Here is a 13,361-nt window from a genome sequence, read left to right on the forward strand (position 1 = left end):
CTGGTTCGCTCACTGGCTGAGCGTAGTGCTGACAACACCAAGTCAAGGGTTAAGATCCCCTTACTGGTCATCTTTTAAAAAAAAAAAAAAAAATGAAGACCCAAAGAAGCAGGTGGAGTCAGTGGCTTATATACTGAATTGAACAAAGACTAGTTAAGTTGTGAAGAAGCTGCTAAATTTGTGGAGAGGTGCTTAGTCATTCTGTGTTGCTATAACAGAATACTGCAGACTGGGTGGTTGTAATAAACAGAAATCTATGTCAAGAGGCTGGAAAGTCCAAGATCAAGGTGCTGGCATCTGGGGAGGGCTTTCGTGCTGCATCATCCCATGGCAGAAGGCGGAAGGGCAAGAGAGGGCAGACCGCTTTTATAACAACCCACCCTCAAGATAATGAACCCACTCCCATGATAAGGATAATCTTTAACAGAGCTCTCGTGACCTAATCACCTCTTAATACCATTACAATGGCAGTTAAATTTCACTACGAGTTTTGGAGGAAACATTCAAACCAAAGCAGAAGGCTTAAGATAAGGGTTCTCTTACCAAGGTCTGTACAGAATTCTCTGTTACAACTTCCTGTCCTTGATGGTGAAATGTTTAAGGGAGGACATATTTCACATGCGAACTTCATCTCTTGCTCTTAAGAAACAACAGGAAGGTCAAAGTGATTTGCTTGTATCTGCTGTTTTCAAGTTCCTTTAACTTAAGTAGTCAATATGCCAGCATGGCATATTCTTAACTCCTTCAATACATTATGTCATATAATATTTTATTTAACCCAGTATATTCAAAATATTATCATTTAAACATGTAATTCGTATAAAAATTATCAATGAGATATTCTTTCGTTGTTGTTGTTCTGGGTCTGTTACACTTACAACACAACTCGATTCGACTTGCCATGTTTCCAGGGCTCGGTAGCTGCGTGGGGCTGATGGCTGCGGTGCCGGAGAGCACAGCCCAGGTCTGCTCCCACTCAGGCGCTCGGGCTTCTGCCTGGGTCTCTGTTCAACACTCCAGCGGCTTGATTTTCACTCATTCTACCTTGACAGTCACCCTGGGTTCTTCCACCAGTCCTTCCACATGGTTTTATACCCATTTGATGAACTAGGAAATGGAAGCGCACAGGTCAGGTCATCTGTCCAAGGTCACGAAGGGCTCAAAGCCAATTTGAGTATACAGAGTGCCAACCTGCGGAAGTCTAGGTTGGGACCCCCACTGGCTGTGGTACCCTAATCAAGGCCCTCTGACCTTCCGCATCCTTCCTTCCGTGAATAGCACCTGTTGAGAGCCTGCCATGTGTCAGGTGCCAGGATAGAAGAACAGATGTTAGTCTGCCCCTGTGGAGTTTACAGTGAAATAGCCTAGAAAGATATTGATCCAAGAATGACAGCAATAAATGTGAAATTGAAGCGATGATAAGGGCTATGAAGGAGAGATCCTGGAGGTCAGGGATGGCAGCCCCGAGAAAATGCTGCTGAGATGAAATATGAATGAGGGGTTGGAGTTAGTGCCTCAAAGAGCAGAAATGAGAGCAGTCCAGGCAGGGGCACAGTGAGGGGGACCAGTCTGGCCCCAAAAAGGAAAAGAAAAGTTAAGTAAATGTCAGCCTCAGGGGCCTCTTGGGTAGGGTTGAGAGGCTTAAACTTCATCCTAATGGTAAAAGGAAACCACTGAAGGGGTTCTAAGTGGGGGTGGGGTGGAGGGGATGACATGATCACATTTGAATTTCAAACAGATCACAGTGGCTGACTTGGGGAGCAGGATGGGTGACAGTAATGCCACACAGGATTCCCTTAAGGAGTAAAGATTGTCGAAGCAAAACACTTCGGTCTGTAAGGAAATTTTAAGGAGGCAGTTTATCAGGTTTGCAAACTGGGGAAGACTGCCTCTCAAATGAGGGGAAAGTCTGCCCACTTGAGGTTAAAGGCAAGGGGTTTTTTAGTAAAAGCACAGGCAGAAAGTATCAGCAGTAAACAATACTCCAAATATTGTTATAAAACATAATAGGTAAGTGATTACATCGGGTTTCCAGGGCAATTTTGATCTTTAGAACAAAGTTAATTGTGTTTATGGTACCAAGTCAAATGTTTGCACCTATTTTTGTCTAAACAGTGGGTTTCTGTTTAGACAAAAATGTTCAGGCTGGACATTTAGCTCAGTTGGTTAGAGCATAGTGGATAACACCAAGGTCAAGGGTTCGTGCGAATCCCGCATCAGCCAGAGGTGGGGAAAAAAAGAAAAGAAAAGAAAAACTGGGTTTCCTGACATGGATAAAGTAAAAGGTCACTTTCTTAGGCCCTGAGGAACAAGTCACTTAAAGTTCAAACATGGAGTCACTTCAGTACTTTCTTCGTTCTCCTTTCTGGCCTCCTTTCCTCTTCGAGATAACTTGGGAGAGGCGCCAGTACAGTGCCTGGTAGATTCCAGCTGCTATTATGATTCATTCTGAGTACCCACCACTTCTCACTAAAGGTCTAACCCAGTGCCTCAGACATAGTAGTAACTCAATAAACAGCTGGTAACTGGTTCAGGGTTCATAGCTTTGTTTTTTCAAAAAAATCTGGCTTCCTACTAGAAAGCCTCAGTTACAGGTAACAACTGTGTGGGGAATTTGGGAAAGACAGAGTTTGAATAACAACACCTGGAGAAATTTTGACCAGACCCTGAGACCATGCTATACTGCCGCCACCTGGTGGCGACATACCTACAGTGCAGGTCAGTGCCTCCAGGCAACATTAGTGTCAACAAGTAAAAGATAATCTTAAAGCTATTGTACACTTAAAAATGGTTAAGATATACGATTCTTAGTGGTGGATCAAAAAGGGAAAAAAAGGTTAAGATGGTAAATTTAATGTTATGTGTTTTAGGATGTAATGTTGCTTATCTCGAGATTATGCTGCAGCACCCTCAAATTTTACTCAAATTTGTGATGTTCAAAGTATTTCTGTTCTATCTCTACACTTCCCTTTAAAGCTCTTTAAAACTTCTGCTTGGCATCCTTGGTGTCTGTGTGTGTGTAATTATATATTATACATTATATATTATTAATTATATATGTTCACATATTATTTATATATTATATAAAATAATATATATTATATGTTATATATACTGCGGCTGACTCAGTTCTTTCAAAGCCACTCTCTTTACCTTTTGCAGTTTCCAAACATAAATGCTCAGCACTATGTTCCATCTGATTTCCACTCTGCACCTGCTCCTGCTAGGGTACAGAATACATGTGACCTACCTACCTTGTGTGTGCCAACAGCCAACAGCAGTGCACAATTGGGCCCTGGCATTAACCTCTTCTATCATTTTACACTAACAAATGTGAGGTCCATGAGGACCTGTAAAGTGCTTTTACCTGCCCATAATCCTGCCGACTGGGCCAATTGTCAGGCCAGGGCTGGATCTGGAGCTCACAGACCCCTCAAGCCCATTCACAGACTGGGTCACAAACCCTTCACGTGCCAGGCTGGGTCCCCAGACCCCTCACAAGCCAGGCTGGGTCACTGGACCCCTCACACGCAGGTGTATGAGCTAGGTAACCAGCAAACAGGTCCTTGGAAGCCATAGGTTGGTGAGCATGACCGCCAGCCAAGGTTGCGGCATGGCACTTGCATGCTAACTCCACCCACACACGACTTATTTACAAAGAATGCACCGCACCATCCCCAACCTGACCTAAGGTGAGGGGGCCTGATTAAATTATTCTATTTTCCCAACAGGACACTATCTGCAACCAGAGTCCAGGAAATCAGCCACAGGAGCTGGTTGTAAATATCATTTCATTGTGCCCTGAGGGCTCCCCACAATGCTTTCTATAAGCATACTCATTTACAATGTAAAAGAACTGGTCCATAGTTCACTCTCTCTTACTTACATGCTGTGTGACCTCTAGCAAATTACTTAACCTCTCTGAGCTTATGGAATCCCCATTAGCAAACTAGGATTAACAATGTCTTTCTCACAGGAATGTGGTAAAGATTGAATGATGATATATAGTAAAAACATTAAACTGTAAAGCACTATGCAAATATCGTGGTCCGAGGGCTGGCCGTGGCTCACTCAGGAGAGTGCAGTGCTGATAACACCAAGGCCACAAGTTCGGATCTCATGTAGGGATGGCTGGTTAGCTCACTGGGTGATCGTGGTGCTGACAACACCAAGTCAAGGGTTAAGATCCCCTTACCAGTCATCTTTTTTTTAAAAAAAAAAAAAAAAAAAAAAGCAAATATCGTGTTCTTAAGATACCTCTTCTGGGGGGCTGCAATTAGAACATGGACTTGGGGTGGAGACATGGGCTGGACTGAATCTGCCTCTGACATTTAGTGGAGGACTCTACCTGGACATATCACATCTCCCTCTGAATCTTCATATTGGCCTGAGGCAAAAATAGAGGTAACAATACAAACAACTCATCACCACCATCGTTACATGACACAGCAAACGTCAAAGGGCTATTCCAGAGCAGGTGTGCAGCACGTGGTACCCAAGCTGAGAGCTCCCTCAGAACGCAGACTGGTCTGGAAGCCTCCAAGGGAGCTGCCACTTGAACCAGGAGCTGCCCCTCCACCCCCAGAGGCAGACTGGCATAGGCCACCATTGGCAGCTTTCCACCCACAGGCTTTAGTTCAAATTGGGGAAACAGCATGTCACCACACAGGACATTACATGTGTTTTATTAATCAACCAAATGGTTCCTTCAAGATGACAAGCCACTCTAGAAAAACAATGATCACAAACCCTCCCCACCAAGACAATAGGGTTTACTCATTGTTTAGCAGGAACTATATTAATTACATAGCATCCCAAATTAAAGAAAAATAATGAACATTTATATAGTGCTATATTGCTTACAAAACATAGACAGGTACATGATCTTTTTCAAAATAATAGCCTTATTGATATAATTCACCTTCAAAGTGTACAAATCAGTCACTTTCAGTATAAGGGTACTTTAAAAAGTTCATGGCAATGTTCATATTACCTTTCAATTCTATTTCTCCACAAGTTTTTTGAAGTATATTCATGATGTTATGTAGCCACTATCACCACTATCAAATTCCAGAACATTTTCATCACTGCAAAAAGAAACCCTACACTCCTTGGCAGATTCCCCATTCCTCCCTCTCCAGCACCTGGCAACCACAAATCTACTTTCTGTCTCGGGATTTACCTGTTCTGGACATTTCATATAAACAGAATTATACGATATATGTGGCCTTTTCTGCCCTGTTTGACTTAACATAATGCTTTGAAAGTTCATCCATGGTGTAGCAGTGATGGCTGGATAATGTCCCATTGTATGGATATACCACATTTTATTTATCCATTTGTAACCAACCAAGTGCAGCCGCTCCTTCACTAGAAACAAAGGACTCGAGAGTCTGATGTTGATGTAAGGTTTGGAAGCTTTACTATCAGGAAGCGCAACCTGGCAGACAGGTTTGGCTGCAAACTGTCTCAGAGGCTCAAGAGCCTCAGCAAGGATTTTTAAAGGGAAAGGTGTGGGAAACAAAAGAAGGAGGTTAGTCCCATCAGAAAGCTGCTACTTGAAATTTTGTAGATTCTGGGCTTTCTTTATCTCAGGGCCGGTACTGTAACTCTTTCATCTGGCTCTGTATACATTCATTCATCCTTGGAAGGAGGATATAATCCAGCTCACGCAAGCTGGATGCTGTCTTGTTCCTGGGCAGCTGTGACTCCAGAGGAAGAATGGTTAGTTCACAAGTTCCATTAGCTCTTATTATATTGCTCCTCCTTTTTTTTTTTTTTTAAAAAAAGATGACCAGTAAGGGGATCTTAACCCTTGACTTGGTATTGTCAGCACCACGCTCAGACAGTGAGCTAACCGGCCATCCGAACCCGGGGCCTTGGTGTTCTCAACACCGCACTTTCCAGAGTGAGCCACGGGCCGGCCCCCTATCTTGCTCCTCCTGAGCAGCAAGTCCCACAATGTTTTCCCACGAGCTATGATGTGAGCCAAGGTTACAAAAAGACTCCCATGAGGCTAGCATTAAATGCTTAAGGCTGCATTTTACAAAATGGCTCTTGTTAAGTCAATTGTCCATGACTATTTGCTGTGGTGGGCTCCAGACATTCATCTGCTGACGGATATTTGGGAAGTTTCCACTTTTTGGCTATTATGAATAGTGCTGCAATGAACTTTCTTGTAGAAATAGTTGTGTATACATATGCTTTCCATTCTCCTTGGTATATATCTAGGGGTGGAATTGCTGGGCCATATAGTAATACGTTTAACTGAAGAAACACCAGACTGTTTTCTACTGTGGCTGCACCATTTTACATTCTCACCAGCATGTTTGCAGGTTCCAATTTCTCCACATCCTCAATAGCATTTGTTCCTGTTCGTCTATGTTACTATAGCCGTCCTAGTGGGTGTGAAGTGATATAATTTGCATTTCCCTAATGGCTAATGAGGTTGAGCATCTTTTCCTGTGCTCATTGACTATTTGTATATTTTTTTTGGAGAAATTTTTACTGTAGTCCTTTGCCCATTTTTTAATTAAGTTGTTTTGTTGTTGTTATGAGTTCTTTATATATTCTAGATACTAGACCTTATCAGATATATGATTTTCAAATGTTTTCTCCTATTTTCTGAACTGTCTTTCACTTTCTTGATGCTGTCTTTCAATGCACAAAAGTTTTTAATGCATGATCTTTTTTTTTTTTTTTTTTAAAGATGACCAGTAAGGGGATCTTAACCCTTGGCTTGGTGTTGTCTGCACCACGCTCAGCCAGTGAGCGAACTGGCCATCCCTATATAGGATCCAAACCCGTGGCCTTGGCCTTGGACCGCACTCTCCCAAGTGAGCCACGGGGTTGGTCCAATGCATGATCTTTTAAAATAAAGTAAATGTTTATCATCATAAAAGTGGCACATTTTATTATACCCATGAGTTAAAGTAGAAAATCATTCCCTTGTGGTGCTGGACACAATTCAGCAGCCATGACTAAGAAAGTCTTTAACTAAAGTAGAACTAGAAGAATACATCTAAATCCTGGTTATGCATTCTTAACACAAACTAGTAGCAACCATGAAACCAGATGGGGCCATGCTGAAGCCATCTCCATCAGAAACAGGAAGAAGGCAAAGAGGCCCATTGTGATTCAACAATGATTTCAAGATTTAATTCAATGCACTGAGACAGGAAAATAAAATGATAAGTATCAGTATTTAAAAAGAAGGGAGAAAAGATATCTTTATTTGTAAATATTATCATCTGGAAAATCCAAGACTTTTCTAAACTATTAAAATTAATAAGAGAATTTGGTAAAAGTGACTGGTTGCAAAAAATATTCCAAAAACCAGCAGCTTTTCTTTGAACTGTCAATGACAAAATAGAACACGATATACGAAAAATATTCCATTCACAAGAGCAACAAAAAATATTGTGTCAGTAAACTGAACAAAAGCAGGATCTATATGGAAAAAAACTATAAAACTGTATTGAGAGACAAAAACACAGGCCTGAAAAAATAGATATATCAGTATTCTATTTGGAATGCTTAATATCATAACAGTATCTGTTCTTCCCAAATACATAAAAAACTTAAGCACTTCCTGTCAGAATGGAGGTGGGTGGTATTAACTGTATAAAATGGTTTTTAAGAAATTAACAAAAAAATAGCAAAATGCTTCTGTAGTTTCTAAAAGTTACTATAAAGCTACTTGGGGCAAAGACTGCTAAGTGCTTATCCAGCACTAGTTTTCTCCTTCCTTACTAATAAAATTTGTATATTAATAGGGGTCAAAGGGTCTCCCCAGTAATATTACAACTTATACACTTACATTTCCCAGTCTCCCTTAAAGATATGGCTATGTGACTAAAATCTAAGCAAAAGATGTTGGGAAGGACTTCTAGATCAACTCCTTCAGAGGAATAGAAAAACTTTTGGAAAAAAAGAAAGAAAAAGCCTTGAAAAAGCCTTTCTTCTTTTTTTTTTTTTTTTTTTTTTCCTTCTTTCTATCTGGGTTTCCCCTCCCCCGCATCCCTCTTCCTCCTTTCTGCTACCTGGAATGGAATGTGAATCTGATGGCTGGAATTCCAGAAGTCTTCTTGGACAATGAGCTGACCTTAATGGTGGAGGCTAATTCAAGAACAGTGGAGCAGAAAGGTGGAAGGACCCCTCCCTGATGAACATGAAGCCACCATATTAGCCCTGGGCTGCCTATCTCTGGACCTCTTTTATCTGACAGAAAAATCAACTTCTGTATGGTCTAAGCCACTGTTGTCTAGGATTTGACTATGAAATAGGAGGTGCTTGGTTTCTATGGGCTTGTGTTACAGGACATACCTCTGGGTTTCAAGCCATTCCCCAAGGTCTCAGGCCCCTCCTCTAGGCCTTCCCTTAGAGAAAAGTTAACTGTTGCTAGTTAGATCTACTTTTGGCAGCAATCCAGGGAAACTGGGATTTCAGAGGGCAGTTTATGCAATCCAATGACTGGGTGTGCTCAGTAGAGAAGGGTTGTACAACCCTGGTAGCCGAGCATGCTCAGTGGAAGGGAGTTGATCCTTTGAATGACCTTCCACGAGAGGTGCTACAGAGCATAGAGTATTCTTGAATATGTTCAGTGTGCATGTGATAGGATTTGACCAATGAACATGCTCCAAAAAGAGACCAATTAAGCATGTGCAAGACTATGTTACATAACTGGGAACAACCCCCGTATTCAACTATGCATTATATAGTGAAACTATAAAAGCCAAATCTTGGCAGTAGCTCACTTTCCTGGGGCCAACCTGTGATTTTCTGGCTGAGGTGTGTATGATTTCTCTTGTACAGACTGCACTCTATACTGAACTTCAAGTGTGTATTTCTTACTTTTGCGTTAAACTTGGAGTAGGCCCTGCTCCATCTCTGGAGCTAGGCCGCACTTTCTCTGTGAAGTCTATATCTCTTATTTGTTACATTAAACCTGTTCTCACTTTCTAGGTGACTTTGCTTTTGAATTCTTTCTTGTGGTGGAGTCAGGAACCTGGTAAAAGGATGGGGTGGGTTGTAGCTGGCTACCAGGCCTCACAGACCCTCTCCTCCAGCATCAGCTATATGTTCCTGATCCAAAACCCACTTGATATATTATTGTAATCAAAACATTATTATGTTGACACAGAAAAGGCAACAAATAAATCAGTAGAATAAGATAGAAAATCCAGAAATAGATGCAAGTATTTATGGTGACTTGATACACGAAAAGGTCACAGTTCAAGTCAGTTGGAGAACAATGTTTTATTTACTGACATGCTGGCTGTTCGGAAGAAAATAAAGCTAAATCCTTCCTCACATCATAAATAAGAATAGTTCAAGGTAGATTAGAGATCTAAATCTAAAATGTAAAATAATTAAATTAATAAAAGAAAAATTAGAAGAACATTTGCATAGCTTAGGTTGGGGAGACCTTATTAAGCAAAGCAGGAAACCTAAAAGCCACAAAGGAAAAGGAATGACGTAAAAATTGTAAAATTTTGTGTGGTAGGAAAAAACCACAAATGAAGTTAAAAGACAGGTTGGGAAAAATATACATGCAACATATTTGATAAACAGTGGTTATTGTCTATGGCAGCAGTCTGCATTTTCTGTTAAGGGCCAGGTAGTAAATATGAGGCTACTTCAGAAAGTTGGTGGAAAAATAGAATTAAAAGATAATACAAAATTTTCCATGAACTTTTTTTTCTTTTTCACCACTATACTAACAAGAATCCATGAACTTTTTGAAGTACCCCGGTATTTGAGCATTATAGACTGTAAGGTCTCTGTTGCTGGTAATGAACAAGCCCCGTGGGATTCCCATTCACTGTCAGCCAATGTGTGAGAGGTCAACTTAGTCGGGCAAATCCCTGTGTGCTTGCCCTATAGGATCACCAATCACATCCGCCAGACAGAACAGGAGACAGAGGGTAAAGACCCAACTGCCTCCACAATCTACTGAGAGCTGGAGTTTGTATAGGTAAATGTATCGGGCAGACAGGATATCTTCAAGCATGATTGGACATCTGCTTCCTGCTTTGAGAGATGTATCGGGCAAGACAGGATGTCTCCTTTCAGTACAATCTTAGGTAATCATTAAGGGCTAGCTATAAAGAGAAAACAAAGTTAGTTCTATAGGGTCCACGAGTGGGGGGGGTTCTAAATTTACATCGCAACTACTTTGTGCAGTGCAAAAGCAGCCATAGATTATGCATAAACAAATGAGTGTGACTGTGTTCCAATAAAACTTTATGAATATTGAAATTTGGATTTCATAAAATTTTCACACATTACAAAATGTTATTCTTCTTTTGATTTTTTCCAACCATTTAAAAATGTAAAAATGATTCTTAACTTGCTGGCTCTACAGAAACAGGTGCCTGGCCAAATTTGGTGTGAGGGCCACAATCTGCAACTCTTGGTCTTTGATATACAAAGAGCTCCTGCTACTTGGTAAAGAAAGGCAAAGGACAAAGGATGTAAATATGGAAGTTGTAGAAGAGGAAATCCAAGTGGTCAATAAGCATTTCTAACAAGATGTGGAATGAGATTTTTCCTATTGTCTGAGTATGATATATAACAAATAATCCCACATTCTTAAGAGAGCCTCTTAACATGCTTTTGAAAGCTTTCCATGAGAGACAATAATCAGAATTTCGACTATCAACTCCTATCACCCACCCCAGATAATAACAGACAACTAATAACTCAGAAAACGATTAAAAAGAGGTAGTGAGGGACAGTGTCATGCCTAGCCTATTTGATACTCAGAGCAGATCATTTTTTAACTTCTCCTCTATACAACATTATTATTTTTAGTAATTATCATGAAATGAAACTATATCCAATGTTGAAGGCATTACACATTTCAAAACAGATCCATCCATTATTTCAATAATCTCCTCTTTTGCTTTTTATTCTTCACTGCGCTACACTGGGTCAATGTCTTTCATGTTGGGACAGCGCCCCTCCTCACTAACCTAAGTACTGCTGTAAATGGATTTTGCAGATGTAAAATTACAGCCCCAAGTCAGTTGACCTTAAGAAAGAGAGGTTATGCGGGGGCTGGCCGGTTAGCTCAGTTGGTTAGAGCATAGCTTCATAACATCAAGGTCAAGGGTTCAGATCCCCATACTGGCCAGCCGCCCCTCACCCACCCCCCAAAATAGAAAGGGACATTATCTGGGTGGGCCTTCTCTAATAGCATGAGCCCTTTAAAAGCAGAGCTTCTCTGGCTGGTGAAAGACACCTCTAGAAAGAAATGCACCTTGGCCAACACCTTGATTTCAGCTTTGTGAAGACACTAAACACAAATCCAGCTATGCTGTGCCCAGACTTCTGACCTACAGATCTGTGTATTAAATGGGTGTTGTTTTAAGCCACTAAATTCTGTGATTAACTTACTACATAGCAACAGAACACTAATACACTCCTTGTTGCTTGCACCGAGGTGCACCACTCCCACCCTCCACCCTGGGTACCCACCAGGAAGAGAGGCCTTAAGAGAGAGTAAGATGGTTTTCCCTCTCCATCCCTCCCGATTGTGGTTAATAAGCAGACCACATCCTGCTCCACACTGCCTGACTGAGGCCAAGACAAGGCACTCCAGCTCTGCCTGCTCCGTCCCTCATTTCATTTCTTGACGTCCCCCTAGGTGTCTTTGGCATCTGTGGTGCAGTCTTGAGAGTTGCTGCTCTGGTAAAACCCCATAAATTCCTTAATCAGTCCCCACAAGTTGGCTGTTCAGACATCTTCCAACGTGTGTGTGTGTGTGTGTGTGTGTGTGTGTGTGTGTGTGTGTGTGTGTGTGTGTGTGTGTGTGTGTGTGTGTGTGTGTGTGTGTGTGTGTGTGTGTGTGTGTGTGTGTGTGTGTGTGTGTGTGTGTGTGTGTGTGTGTGTGTGTGTGTAGTAAATAAGGCTAACCGGGATCTGATGTTCAGACATCTTCCTGTGTGTGTGTGTGTGTGTGGTGTGTGTGTGTGTGTGTGTGTGTGTGTAGTAAATAAGGCTAACTGGGATCTGATGTTCAGACATCTTCCAGTGTGTGTGGTGTGTGGTGTGTGTGTGTAGTAAATAAGGCTAACCGGGATCTGATGTTCAGACATCTTCCAGTGTGTGTGGTGTGTGGTGTGTGTGTGTAGTAAATAAGGCTAACCGGGATCTGATGTTCAGACACCTTCCTGTGTGTGTGTGTGGGTGGGTGTGTGGGTGTGTGCGTGCGTGTGTGTGTGTGTGTGTGTGTGTGTGTGTGTGTGTGTGTGTGTGTGTGTGTGTGGTAAATAAAGCTAACCGGGATCTGAACCTTCAACCTTGGTGGGGGATGGACACTTTTAAGACTCCTCATACATACTGCCAGACTTTTCTTTTTTTTTTTTTTTTTTTTTTTTTTTTTGTCTTTTTCGTGACCAGCACTCAGCCAGTGAGTGCACTGGCCATTCCTATATAGGATCTGAACCCGCGGCGGGAGCGTCGCCTCACTCCCAGCGCCGCACTCTCCCGAGTGCGCCACGGGCTCAGCCCCTGCCAGACTTTTCTAGAAAGACTCTACCAGTCTACCATCCCATCAACAGACTATGATGCCTAAAGTGATCTCATCTAAGCTGAGCCAAAGAATTGGCTCAAAGAATTAGCTATTTCAGGGGGAGAAGCCTCTTCTCCTCTTACCCCTAAACTCTCTCTCCCTTAGTGACCTACCTCTCCTCCCAAGCTTCCAGTCGCCCACTGGAAACCTCTACCTGGAATCCCAAAGGCCCCCAAACCTAACGTAACTAAAACTACTGTGACTGCCACCTTTTCACCTCATTTCCACCAAAATGCCCCAGATCTTGGAAACAGACCCATCAACTGCGGCTGGGACTATGGTGATAATCTCGATAACGTGACTGGCCATCGGATTCCCTACCGAAGCCACCCTTTCAGAATGAACCAAGCGCACAAGGAGGGCAGAGATGACGAGGGATGCAGAGGAGGAGGTACTGCAGGGACCACACGTCTTTCCTCTCCCGCGTTGGGCACAGCCAGTTGGCTGGGACAAAGCCGTGGACACGACAGCGCCTGCGCATCAACGCATAGGACAAAAGGGTGACGAACATGTGTCACAGCGCTTCGCCGAGCAGGCGATGCCCAGAAAACAAGTATCCTTGGCTGGCACAGAAACGCGGTTTCCTTGCTCCGGAGCCAGGGGTACCGTCTGTCCCGCCAGGCTTTCGAGACAGAGAGAATTGCGCAGCCGCCAGAAAGCCAGGCACGGGAGCGTGGGCGGGCGCGCCGACGTTAGTGCGCACGCGCCCTCGGACGCGCGCGCGCGGAGAGTCCGGGATTAAGGCGTGGGGAGCGAGGGAAGGGGTGGGGTTGACCCCGGTCTC

At 42.7% G+C, this 13,361-nt stretch overlaps 1 protein-coding gene across 1 annotated transcript in view; it reads left to right on the forward strand.

Annotated features, from left to right (window-relative positions):
• The window catches only part of LOC134376693 (solute carrier family 22 member 20-like), a 39,016-nt gene extending 25,948 nt beyond the window's left edge, over positions 1-13,068 (forward strand). The window contains exon 10 of the mRNA XM_063095170.1: positions 13,014-13,068. Coding sequence (XP_062951240.1) covers positions 13,014-13,068 — 55 coding nt within the window. The remainder of the gene's footprint in view (positions 1-13,013) is intronic.
• Positions 13,069-13,361: the final 293 nt, after the last annotated feature.

This window comes from Cynocephalus volans, chromosome 4 (assembly GCF_027409185.1).
Source record: "Cynocephalus volans isolate mCynVol1 chromosome 4, mCynVol1.pri, whole genome shotgun sequence".
Taxonomy (NCBI): domain Eukaryota; kingdom Metazoa; phylum Chordata; class Mammalia; order Dermoptera; family Cynocephalidae; genus Cynocephalus; species Cynocephalus volans.